Source organism: Pithys albifrons, chromosome 21, assembly GCF_047495875.1.
Source record: "Pithys albifrons albifrons isolate INPA30051 chromosome 21, PitAlb_v1, whole genome shotgun sequence".
NCBI lineage: Eukaryota > Metazoa > Chordata > Aves > Passeriformes > Thamnophilidae > Pithys > Pithys albifrons.
Window position 1 is genome coordinate 2,766,140 of NC_092478.1, and position 12,600 is coordinate 2,778,739.

The 12,600-nt window shown below is 49.1% G+C and overlaps 1 protein-coding gene and 2 non-coding genes across 3 annotated transcripts; all 3 read right to left on the minus strand.

Annotated features, from left to right (window-relative positions):
• Positions 1-536: 536 nt before the first annotated feature.
• Positions 537-8,396, minus strand: CCT6A (chaperonin containing TCP1 subunit 6A). Its single transcript, XM_071575214.1, has 14 exons — positions 8,238-8,396; positions 7,902-7,965; positions 6,834-6,968; positions 5,978-6,151; positions 5,721-5,824; positions 4,925-5,035; positions 4,269-4,428; positions 4,016-4,098; positions 3,520-3,616; positions 2,623-2,770; positions 1,660-1,793; positions 1,445-1,547; positions 1,055-1,127; positions 537-885 (listed from the first exon to the last, which is right to left on the minus strand). Exons 1-14 carry the CDS (start codon positions 8,369-8,371, stop codon positions 813-815), a joined length of 1,593 nt encoding a protein of 530 aa, XP_071431315.1. The 5' UTR covers positions 8,372-8,396; the 3' UTR covers positions 537-812.
• LOC139681777 (small nucleolar RNA SNORA15) lies at positions 5,178-5,313 on the minus strand. The gene has a single exon (XR_011699554.1). It is a non-coding gene; the product is annotated as a small nucleolar RNA SNORA15 (small nucleolar RNA).
• On the minus strand, positions 6,278-6,409 carry LOC139681778 (small nucleolar RNA SNORA22). Its single transcript, XR_011699555.1, has one exon. It is a non-coding gene; the product is annotated as a small nucleolar RNA SNORA22 (small nucleolar RNA).
• Positions 8,397-12,600: the final 4,204 nt, after the last annotated feature.

The following is a 12,600-nucleotide window of genomic DNA, read 5'->3' on the forward strand; positions in this document are numbered from 1 at the left end:
AGTTGGGGTTTTTTGTTGTTGATGCGTGTTTTGGATTTTTAAGGTTTCTTTCATAGTCATTCAGCAACCACGTGGGTGAGGACGGAGTGGTGCGTTAACACAAGGCAGCGCTGGGATTAGGGAAATATTTAGGAGGGCAGGAGCCTGTTCTCACACAAACACAACTAAAGTCGCAGCTCTGCCTAGTCCTGCTCTGGCATTCCTTGTCCATAAATAATGGAGCAGTACCAGTGTTAAAAATCCACCCCTGAGCTGTGACAAGGGTGACAACCTTGAACAGCTCCTTCCTTCAACCCACTTCAAACCATTCTGCAGTATGAACTCAGTTTTATTCATAAGCAAGTACAAAACTATTGTCTTAATCCAGCTTTTTTTGTTTACTAAATGAATTCCAGGCCTGATCCCACCCTATTCCCACAGCAGACCCTTGAGAAGTAGTTTCACAGCATTCCCAAAAAAAAGAAATCAGGAGTGCTGGGAAGGCTGAAAGCAGAACATTAAGGAGGTGAAGTTTTAAAGAATCAACACTCACAAAGCACAGAACAGAACAGTTTATTGGATAAAAATAAAAGGAACTGCAGCCACCACACACTTCAGTGAAATCAAAAATAAATAACTCATTTTTAGAGCCAAATCTTTGATTAAGTTGATCATATTTTGGGTGGCCGTGTCTACCAAAGGGGCTGCCCCTTTTGGCAGAGGAACTTCCATTGCTGGGAAATGCACTGTGGCCAAGGACTGGGCCAGCAGTGGATTCCTTGGAGACATTCCACTGGAGCTGCCACTGTCACTGTGCCCAGGGCAGATCCAGCTCAGCCTTTCAGAGAGGACATTCCAGCTCGCATGATTTCATCCACCAAGAGGATGTTGCTGGCAATCACGGTGCTAGAAGCAGTAAATAAATACTGTTAGAATTGCAACGTTGACACAGTTCAAGTTATTTCTGTTTCCAAGACAGTTTCCTCTGCCTGGGATATCTCAGTTCCACATTATGATTTATTAAATGATCCAACAGCCATTGCTGTTAAAAGTGAAAATGCTGCAAACCCCTTACCATGAATGAAGCAGCTGCTTTTTGACATTGTAATTATCCCAGATTCCAGCTGCTGCAGCCACCATTGGCTCCCCTACAAGAGAAGTGAACAGTCAATAAATAACCAGTCCACAGAACTCAAAGTGAGACTTTCTGCTGTCTGAAATTTGCTATCACTCTCTACATCCAACACAGTGTTACCATCTGCTTTATCTTCACAAGAAAACTCAAACCAGAATGCTCTGAAGTACAACACACCCAACTGCAGCAACAGGACACCTGCCAAGGTTTTTGTGTAGCTTTTTATGAACAAAGGTAAAACTTCCTGCATTCAGAGCAACTTTGTTCTTCAGAGCTGAGCCAAGACAGGTTCTTACTGGAGCATCACCCCATTGTTCAGCAAGTCCTTACCAGTGTTCAGATCCACCCCAGTGAGCTGCCCTGATTCCACATGCTCTGTCTGAACCTTCACTAGAGTCTCCTGGGGATCGTAGCCGGAGTTCTGAGCGAGAACCTTTGGCAGAACAGAGACATCATTTCATGTTGTTAATAAAAGAGCCCTCAAGCAGAAAAAACGATGGGTCTGCACATGTTATAAAGTGACTTTATCCACAAACTCCTTGTACCTTAGGAATGATGAGCAGAGCATCAGCAAAAGCCTGAACTCCAAGCTGGGCTCTTCCTTTCACACTGGGTTTATGCTTAACAAGAGCATTAGCTACTGCCACCTCCAGTGCCCCTGCTCCTGGAACCACACACCCTGCAAGGGAAAACTTGACAGTCAGTCCACAGCAAGTGCCTATTGCAATTCAAACAGCTCATTTTTAGTGCAGTTTGATCTATTCATTCTTAAAAGGACAGCTTGTGGCTGAGCAGGTCAGTGATTATAGTTAGCAGCTCCTTGTAAACAAGGTGGCAGAACCCTAACTGGAACACACAGGGGCTCTGACTGTGGTGGGTCAGGGAAGGGAAGTTCTGGCCAGGTGGGGGTTGGTCTCTTCTCCCAGGCACTCAGCAATAGGGCAAGGGGGCACGATGGGCTCAAGCTCTGCCAGGGGAAACTGAAGTTGGAGAGCAGAAACAAATTCTTTGCAGAGAGAGTGCTCAGGCATTGGAATGGGCTGCCCAGAGAGGGGGTGGATTCCCCATCCCTGGAGGTTTTCAAACTGAGCTTGGTCGTGGCACTGAGTGCCATGATCTGGTAAAGGGACTGGAGTTGGACCAAGGGTTGGACTTGATGATCTCAGAGGTCTCTTTCAACCCAATAAATTCTGTGATTCTGTGATTCAATGGATGTGGCACTGAGGGAGAATCCACCCTGTCTTGATCCAACCCCACTGTGATCACCAGCCCAGGGCACAGAGTGCCCTGGGCTGGTGATCACAGTGGGGTTGGATCAAGGGTTGGACTTGATGATCTCAGAGGTCTTTTCCAACCCAATCAATTCTATGATTCTATGTGCTGTCCTTTGGCAGACAAACTCCAGGTATTCCAGCACCAACGTGGGTTTGTTTTTCTGATTACAGCCTTCCATGATTTGTAATGAGAGTCCCCACAGCAGCTCCTCCCCTCAGCAGCAGAGCACTCACCATCCTCAATGGCGTTCTTGACGGCGCGCAGCCCGTCCCGCACCGCGTCCTTGATCTGGGTCAGCGTGTGCTTGTTGGGGCCCCTGATGAGCAGCGTCACCGAGCGCGGGTTCTCGCACTTCTCAATGAAGGTGTACTTCTCCTCACCCTGGGAAAAACAGCCTTGAGTGTTCCTGTCAGGCACTTGGGTCAGCTTTTTGTATGTATGTATGGCCAGACTTGGCAAACGAAGCTTTGGGCAGGGCTCTCCCCACGTGGGTGTGCTCTGTGCCCTTCCAGCTTGTGCAGTGGATTGTTCAGGTGAGGCACAGCATGAGCAGAACTGGCCCCACCGTTTCAGTCCCAAGGTCCATCTGGCACGGCAGAGTGAGGTTGGACAGTGACAGGGAAGCCCTCGGGACTGTCACAGCCCCCGGTACTGACCAGGGCTGACCCTGCTGAGCATCTGAGATCTGACGGGATGGGATGGCAGGGAGGGGTTGAACTGCCAGGGGACGGTCCCACTGAGACTCAAGCTCAAGACCTTGGAATTTGGAGTCCAGAGTGCTCTCCTTTGCACCACAGGACCGCCCCATCACCACAGGACCGCCCCAGCACCACAGGACCGCCCCAGCACCACAGGACCGCCCCAGCACCACAGGACCGCCCCATGACCACAGGACCGCCCCATGACCACAGGACCGCCCCATGACCACAGGACCGCCCCATGACCACAGGACCGCCCCATCACCACAGGACCGCCCCATCACCACAGGACCGCCCCATCACCACAGGACCGCCCCATCACCACAGGACCGCCCCATCACCAGAATCCAAGTGGGCATGAGGATGTGAAATGCCCCCACCCTTTAATTAATTCAGTACCCACACAGCTCTGCCAACACTGGTTGTACTCACCAGGGTGTACTCATAGACAAGCCCTGCATGTCCCAGGCAGTCAGGAGTGAGATCCTCCACGGAGTTCATGGCAGTGCCACCACATGCCAGGGTCAGCCTGGCAGAGAACACACACAGCTCAGCACCTGCTTTCATGGGCAGTAAAACCTGAAGTCACTAAAATAAGGGCAGAATTGCAGCCTGCACCACCCACTTCCTAGGCCTGGAACAGTTTGCTTCTGTTCATGAAAGAGCTCTTACAAAAGTAAGTTTGCAGAATTAGGTCTCTCTTACATTTGAAGCATACTGAGGGCTCAAATTCCCCCATCACCCACCGTGCTGAACTGACCTTCCTACAGTGTGTACAAACCACCCCGAGTTACACCAGGAAGAGCTGGATAGACTGAAGTGGACATTTTAGTCCAAGTCCTTAAAGGTGGATTTAAGCCAGGCTTGACTCACTGTTCCAGTTTGGAAGAGCAGGTTGTTTCACCCTCTGTTCTCCCCAGGAACTGACCTCTCCATGTTCCTCCTTTTAGCTCTCCGCAAAGCAACTATTCCTTCTTTGGCAAGCGCATCCAAGGAAAATGGGTCGATTCCCTGGAAACAAAGTGACCATCAGGATAAAGAAAAACCTAAAAAACCTCTCTCTGACACTGAGTAGGGTCTGCCTCGAGGCCCACACACCAATTCAGAAGCCTAAATTCAGCCATTTCTGTACCCAGTCAAACAGCACACGGCTTGCCAAGGAATTAATTAATTAATCTCACCTTCTGGTTGATCACAACAAATCCTTTATCTGAATCACCACAGACTTTTCTTTTCAAGTCTATGATTTTTTTCACTCTGTCTTCAATGAACTTTCTTTCTGCTTTCACCAACTTCTCCCTCTCTTCAGCACTTTTATAGAAGAATCCAGAGCTCACCTCTCTGAAGGAGAAAAACAAAAAAAAGCAGTAAGAAAACTATGCTCTCTGCTCTGGAAATAAACTTAAGCACGAGGACTGATCCTTTCAGCAACACTCTAAAGAAATCAAAACAAAATAACAAGACTACCCCAACCCAACACTGCTGTTCTTTCTCTTTAGTATAGTTTTTCCACTACAAGAAATACTTGAAACTGAGAGAACTCTGAAGTGTATTTATGTTTGCTGTAGAATATCAAATTATGTCCAAGAAAAGAAGGACTTTCAGCCTTTACTCAATGAAACAATAAAATAAAAAACTCTACGAAGCTCTGCCTGTCACAGACATTTTTTCATCCATCACCTTCCCTTTTCCAAAAGGGCTGCAGGAGGGGCATCACCTCTTCCCTTTCACCTTCCACTCCTGTGCAGTCCTTTTGGTTGAGACTGAAGCACAAGTTGATAGAGAGTCTTTAGGACATGAGCATTTCCTGCTCCTCACCTCCCTGCCGTGTACTCACGTTTTCTCATACTCCAGAGACACATTGCAAGTCAGAATATAAGCATCTTCCACTCTCTTCTTCATGTCAGGATGGCGAGCACCATGATCCAGAACCAGCCCCCTGATCAGCCTGGAAGAGTAAAAACCATTTTGTGTGTCAATGGATGCATAAAAATACATGCAATTCATGGAAGTGCAGGCTGGCCAGAGAACTGACAGAGGAACTGCTCCAACACAACTGTCTGTGCACTTGTGTTGGGAGCAAACAGGGATTCTGTATTCCCCTTCCAAGGGCATGCCCATTCCCATAGGAAAAGCACACCAAGCAGAGTGAAAAAGGAATTTGCTCTGGCATGGTGTCTGACTGCACCAGCTACTGAGCAGAGCTAGTGCAGAATTCAGCCATGCCACTGAGGTACAGAGAAAGCCTGTGCAATATCCAACTAGACCACCACAATCCAGCTTCCCTTTATCAAGTACCATTTTGTTCTTCATAAACCTAAAGCATAACCAAGCCACAGACATGGTTATTAAAGTAAAAAGTCTTTATGCAGCGCTGTTGTGTTAAAACTTAAACCAGAGTTACTCTCTGCTATTCAAAAATTTCATCAGGGAATCAAGTTCAGTGACTGACAAACTTCTGCTGTTGAGATATTTATGGCTGAAATCTCTATTTCTGCCTTTCTTTTGGCCCTTCCCCAGTGTTTTCTCAGTGGTTCTCCTCAAGTTCTCCTGTAAAGGAACCAAACCCCCCCCCAGATAGCTCAGACACCAGGGCAGCACTGAACTGAAGCTCAGGGATACTCAGGACTCACGTTGTGTCAGTCTCTGATTTGTGCTTCATCTCCATGATCTCCACCATGTAGAGGTCAATGGGCTCATCTGGTTTCCTGACTGTCAAAACGGAATCTACGACTGCCTGCAATGGAGGGGAGAGGGAAAAAAGCCCCAAGGTGACCATTAGTCTTCCAAAGTGCAAGTTCACAGCTTTCCACCCACATTTCACTCCAGTAATAACCCCAGCACTGAGTGCCTGGACCTCTTCACACCAAGAGGCAGGGGAGACACTCACCTCTGTCAGGATGTCAGCAAGCTCAGCATGAACTTTAGTACGGAGGGATGTCCTGGCAACATCTATGAGGGTCTCCCTGTCCATCTCCTTGGTTACTTTGACCTGCTCCAAAACTTCAAGTGCTTTTTCCTTTGCAATCTCAAATCCTTCTGCTACTATTCTAGGGTGCAAACCCTAATGCAAGAGAAGAGAAATCATCAGACAATTGAAGATAAAATGGTACTTTTTCAAAAACAGAAGCTGTGGTTTCAATATTCCAGGTACTGGCAAAGCACTGGGAATATCCAAGCTACAAAGACAAGGTGTTCTGTCCTTCTGAATACATATGAAAGGAATGCAAATCCTTTCAATGCAGAGGAAAAGTACAGATTATTCTAGCACAGAACTGAAACCAAGGGAACTACAAAGCACACTTGGGTGTTCACTGTGCAATATGAATGTCCACTCTCAACCTGCAATACCCAAACACTTGCCCTCATCTCCTTTTATAAACATCAAGTTTTAACTCACACAAAACAAAGTAACAGCAGGTTATCAAACAAAACCTTATTAGAGGTTACAGTATCCACAAGTCTTAAGGCCTCCTCTCCAGCTTTTCCCTTTTCACAACCTCTGTAATAGAGACTGTTCTGAGCTGGAAGGGACCCACAAGGATCATCCAGTCCAACTCTTAAGTCAGTGACCCACACAGGGGATTGAACCCCTGACCTTGGCATTATTACAGCCAAGTTTTAACCAACTGATATTCATTTTAAGCAGAAATCCACATTCACCTTTCATTTGCATTAAACATTAAACCAAACAAGCTGCAGGGTCTCAGTGATGCTTTTCCCTGCAACAAACACTGCACACACACCTCAGAAATATAGAGATCTGCCTGCTTGAGGAGCTCCCCGATGATCAGCACGTTGGAGGTGGTGCCATCTCCAGTGATGTCATCTTGTGCTGTTGCTACTTTTGCTATCAAGGAGGCCGTGGGGTGTTGGATTTGCTAGAGAAAAATAAGAAACTGAGCAGGAAGTCTCACTGCACTGGTACAGGAAGCAACAATCTGAGATCAGCTAAGGAAAGTATTTAAGGACTAGGTGGTGTTTCAATGATTTATGTCAATTCAACATGTTTCAAGTAATAACATCATTTAACAGTCACTCTTGATAGTAATTTGATTAAATTTACCCATGTAACACTATCTCCTCCTTCAGATTATGAATCTATACACAAAATGTTGAGCCAAACTAGTGCTCAGCTCACTGAGAGCCTGACAGAGAAAGGATTCATCACCATCACATCCGAGCTGCTCCTGGCATGATGTTTGGAGCTAATTTAGCAATCCCTGCAGGATCACACACCCAAACTCATTTACTCCTCCTTTGGCTGTTTATTTTACCCCTTATTATGAAACTAAAGAACATTCAGTGAGTTTGTTTCCTTCCAGTTCCTCTGCTGAGCAGCACATGTGGTGGTGTTGGAGCTGTGAGCACCGTGCCTGTGTCCACTCTGCACAACTTCAGTTACTCAGAGCAGTCAGTCCTTTCACACAAGGCACACACACATCCCTTGGCATCACCGAGGGCTGACTGAAGAGTGTTTTAACAGGTTAGAGGCCTGTGAACCTACAACAGCATCCACATTTGAAAAGCTCCGTGCTGTGTAACTGTCCTGCAGTGAGATAAAACCCAGTGGGGCCATTTATGGTGCTGTTCAGCTTTATATGGTTATTTTCTTTACAGTACTACCTCTAGCATTAGAAAACCCATTTAACCTTCCCTTACTTCTCTACCTTCCTCCCAAGGGACAATTTGCTCTCAAGGCAGCCAAGGGCAGTGATGGTCGTGGAGCCCCCTCAGCCTCAGGCCCTCACTGGCACTTCCAGAAGGCTCCTGCCTCCCTAAATCCCACAGCGGAGAGATCAGCACCAGCTCACCATTTCCTGCAGCAGGACGTTGCCATCTTTGGTCAGCTTGATGTCTCCGGCCCCCGACACGAGCCTGCGGGAGGCACCGGGGGGTGAGCAGCGCCCCGGGCCCGGCACACGTGGGCGGCCAAGGGCCCGCACCGCTCCCTCCCCGCCCATTCATCCATCCATTCACCCATCAATCCACCCCTCCCGCCCGCACCGCCTTCGCTCCGCTCCCCCCCGCACACCCCGGCCCCTCCGAGCCTCCTCCGCCTCCCTCTCCCCTCACGCCTCCCCTCAGGCCGTGCGCCCTCACTCCCCACCCAACCCCACCCGCGGCGGGGGGCGCGGGGGCTCCCTCACATCTTCATGGTGCCCTTGGGGCCCAGGTTGGTCCGCAGCACGTCCTGCAGCCCGCGGGCCGCGCTGATGTTCACGGCCAGCGCGGCCTGGGCCCGAGCCACCTCCGCCTTGGGGTTCAGCGCCTTCACCGCCATGGCCGCGCCGCGCTCTGAGCGCGCCGGGCGGGGCGGGGCGGGCGCGCCGGGCCCCGCCCCTTCTAGAACACTCCGAGCGCGCTCATTGGCCCATCGCCGCGCCAGGCGCCTTTCCATTGGCTGTCGTGCCTGTCGCTCCGCCCGCTGAGGGCACCGGTGGGGAGGTGCGGGACGGGAGCAGACGCGTTCTCATTGGCTGGGCGGCGTGCTCCCCGCGCTCCCATTGGCTGCGGCGCCTGTCGCTCCGTCTGGCCCCGCCCACGCGGAGCGGGCGGGGAGTGTGGCTGGAGAGCAGCGAGGGGGAAAGAGACTCGGGGGGTTGGATTGGAAGGAGGGTGAACATGAGCCAGAGTGTGCCCAGGGAGCCGGGAAGGCCAGTGGGATCCTGGCCTGGATCAGGAATAGCGTGGCCAGCAGGCCCAGGGCAGTGACCCTTCCCCTGGACTCTGCCTTGGGGAGGCCACACCTTGAGTGTTGTGTTCAGTTCTGGGCCCCTCAGTTGAGGAAAGAGATTGAGGGGCTGGAGCGGGACCAGAGAAGAGCAACGAGGCTGGAGAAGGGACTGGAGGTGGCACTGAGTGTCCTCTGAAACACCTCCAGGGATGGAGAATCCAACATGTCTTGATCCAACCCCACTGTGATCACCAGCCCAGGGCACTCTGTGCCCTGGGCTGGTGATCACAGTAGGGTTGGATCAAGGATTGGACTCGATGATCTCAGAGGTCTCTTCCAACCCAAATGAGAAGAGCAACGAGGCTGGAGAAGGGACTGGAGCACAAGTGCTGTGGGGAGAGGCTGAGGGAGCTGGGGGTGTTCAGCCTGGAGAAGAGGAGGCTCAGAGGTGACCTCAGCACTGTCTGGAACTGCCTGAAAGGATGTTCCAGCCAGGTGGGGATTGGTCTCTTCTCTCAGGCAACCAACAGTAGGACAAGGGGGTACAGGCTTAAGCTCTGCCAGGGGAAGTTTAGGCTGGATATCAGAAAGAAATTCTTTGCAGAGAGAGTGCTCAGGCATTGGAATGGGCTGCCCAGAGAGGGGGTGGATTCACCATCCCTGGACATGTTTAAGATGAGACTGGATGTGGCACTGAGTGCCGTGATCTGGTGACCACAGTGGGGTTGGACTTGATGATCTCAGAGGTCTCTTCCAACCCCACTGATTCTGTGATTCTGATTCTGTGGCTCCACATGGGCAGGGCCAGCCGGGCCTCGACACACCCTCTCATGTCACAGACACCCCCAGAGCTGTGGGGATAAATAATTAATTCCTGTGATTTAACGTTAGACCAATAGAATTAATAGTTAAGCAGACTGGATTCATAATCAGAGTGGTTTGTGGTTAAAATTCGAGGTTGATCAAAGGCTGCTGTGTGGGGCAACCCCAGTTTTGTTGCACAGGAGTTTTGGGGGAGTTTGATGGAACCCTGGGTGGGTTTTGCTCTGGCACCTGCTTTGGGTGAGGGTTTCAGGGCAAAATACCATCTTATGCAGGACAGGAGGACTCCCATGCATAGCCTGACTTGGCAACTCTGGAAGGGACTAATATCCCTGGAGCTGCTAAAATCCTTGGGCTTCTGGTTTTTAAATATTTTAGATGAAGCTGGTGGTGTTTGAACACAATTCAGCACAGGTTGGGATCCCTTTGTTTAGCTGAGCAGTGCACATGTCTTGTGAAATATTTCCATGCTGATTCTAGTAGAGTGGCTGGGCTTTCTCTTCTGTTGTTGTAATCATCACAAATAAACACCAAACATTGCAAAATGCAGGAAATCACACCTGGCATTCCATTATTTGCTCTGGAGCTCTGCTGAAGTTTTGTCTTCCCTTTGTTGGGACACTGCTGGCCTGTTGAAACCACAACAAAACAAAACACCCAACCCAGCCCAGAGAGGCTGCAGGGGGAATATCTGAGGTGCCTGGATGGAATGTCCAGTTTAAACACCTGGATTCCCAGCTCTGCCCTGGATTCTACAGCCCCCAGGCCACACACAGATATTTTGCTGCTCTTCCTTCTCTGGTTTGTCCCTTTTTTGTCTGTTCTCAGCAGAGGGCAGCCTTGTCAAACCCAGACAAGCAGCTTGCTATATTTTATGTTTTCCTTGCTGATGCCCATGGAAAGGCAGGAATTATCCTTTCTAAACTCCTGAGACATGTGGGGCTGGTGGTGATGTGGCCATTCCCCAAGCCAGGTTCAGGTTCAGGAGGGGAATTATTAGAGCTGGAAAAATTTAGTTGGAATTTTAGATGCTTTTTTTGGGAGGGGGGGAAAAAAAAGGTGTTTTCAGAGACATTCTAATCCTTCATGCAGGTGGACTCTGCTCTTTTTGTACAACTGGAGAGGTTCTGTAGTCAGGTACAAGGTTGGATGCTGTGCTTGCATCAATAGACATCAACATGAACTGGGCTTTCCACTCCTGAACACCCTCCTGAGGCTTCCAGATGGAGCTCTCTGTGTTTCTTTGCTGCATCACATGCCCAAGAATAGACATTTTAAGGTATAGAAACATTTCTCACAAGCATTTTTACATGAAATGCACATTTTGCAGCATTTTCCAGCCATCAAGACAAGTTTTTCTTCCTTTTTCAGTCTTACCTGAAGTTGTTGAGTTGTTCTGTGTATTTGTTTTTAAAGTGCATTAAAAATACAGGACAAATGCTTATTACACTTAAATTGTCCTTTGAATTCAATGGATTACACCAGATTAGAATCAAAATATTTAACTGAATTAAAACCAACATGTCTATTAAACTAAGCCAAACAAAGGGAATATCCTTCATGAAATATTCAGCAGCAATTCTCTTAGTCCAGCCACGCGCTGCTTATCTTGGCAAAAACCCCTCTGAGATTCTCAGTAAAAGCCATTTTCTTTCATCTTTATCAAGATCTGTTTTTGTTTAACCTTCTTCACAGAAATGATTTCTAAATCTGCTTTAAACAACACACTGTCCTGCCATGATGAAGCTGACAAACAGGACCAGGAGGGTGATCCATGGCCCTGGTGAATTTTGCAGCAAAGGGGCTTGGTCCCATCTTTTCCTGACACCAGAAGTTACTGACAGATGCTCCTGCTGACAAATGGGTGTGTAATGAGAACATCTGAAAAAAATATAAAGGAAAACATGGGAGGAGAGGCACACAACATGATGGATTTTAATTAGTACATGTAATTTTGAGGGGCAATAAGGCCAGAATGGCAAATGAGGTCATGCATAGAATGTGACTGGTGCATCCAGTGGTGCAGAACAGTCTGACAAGGTGGGCAGCAGTCACAGGACAACTATCACAAGTGAACAAGAGTAGCTAAATCAGCTAAATTGGCCTTTCTTGACCTTGAACCAAACAACTCTGGGTTGGCACTCAGCCCTTTCCTCACCAATGCCCACAGCAGTGTTGGAGGGCAGCTCAGCTGTGTAATGCACAGACATGAGCACAGGCAGGTTTTGCAGTTTTCCCATTGCTTTTGACAACACTGTATTTGGGGACACAAAACAGAGCCTTGTTATGTGCAGAGATTTTCATTTTGCTCCAAAGCTTTTGATGGGTTTTGATTTGTGTGTGTAACTTTGCACAGGGATGCTCAAGCCAAAGGGCAATCCTGAAGCAGCTCAGAGCCCCTTTCATCTCTGCTGTGGTGAGAGCATCATAGAATTGATTGGGCTGGAAAAGACCTCTGAGATCATCAAGTCCAACCCTTGGTCCAACTCCAGTCCCTTTACCAGATCATGGCACTCAGTGCCACGGCCAAGCTCAGGTTAAAAACCTCCAGGGATGGGGAATCCACCCCCTCTCTGGGCAGCCCATTCCAATCCCTGAGCACTCTCTCTGCAAAGAATTTTTTTCTGCTCTCCAACTTCAGTTTCCCCTGGCAGAGCTTGAGCCCATCGTGCCCCCTTGTCCTATTGCTGAGTGCCTGGGAGAAGAGACCAACCCCCACCTGGCTGTAACTTCCCTTCCGAAGTGTCCCTGCTTTGCCTCTGCTTTCATGCCAGGGGAAATTCCTGACTGTGCCTGTCGGAGCCGCTCCTCGGGCTCATCCCTTTGGTTTGATCTTCACTTGTGAAGGAATAATCAACTGACTTCCTCCACCATGGAAAAGATGTTCAAACATGGGAAAGATGTTCAAAAAATCCTCCCATGCCCGTGGCACAGGCTGGGTGAGGGCTGAGCTCCCCATCGCCTGTGCCGGGTCTGCCCGAGCCGTGCCCACCGGGGCTGGGAGCGCCCCAAGC

Excerpts from the sequence above, each read along its gene's own strand:
- CCT6A (XM_071575214.1), bottom strand. The coding sequence starts at position 8,371 with ATGGCGGTGAAGGCGCTGAACCCCAAGGCGGAGGTGGCTCGGGCCCAG. Across the intron at positions 5,036-5,720 it reads AAATCAGAGACTGACACAAC|GCTGATCAGGGGGCTGGTTC; the intron begins GTGAGTCCTGAG and ends TTACTCTTCCAG. Across the intron at positions 2,771-3,519 it reads TTGTCTATGAGTACACCCTG|GGTGAGGAGAAGTACACCTT; the intron begins GTGAGTACAACC and ends TGTTTTTCCCAG.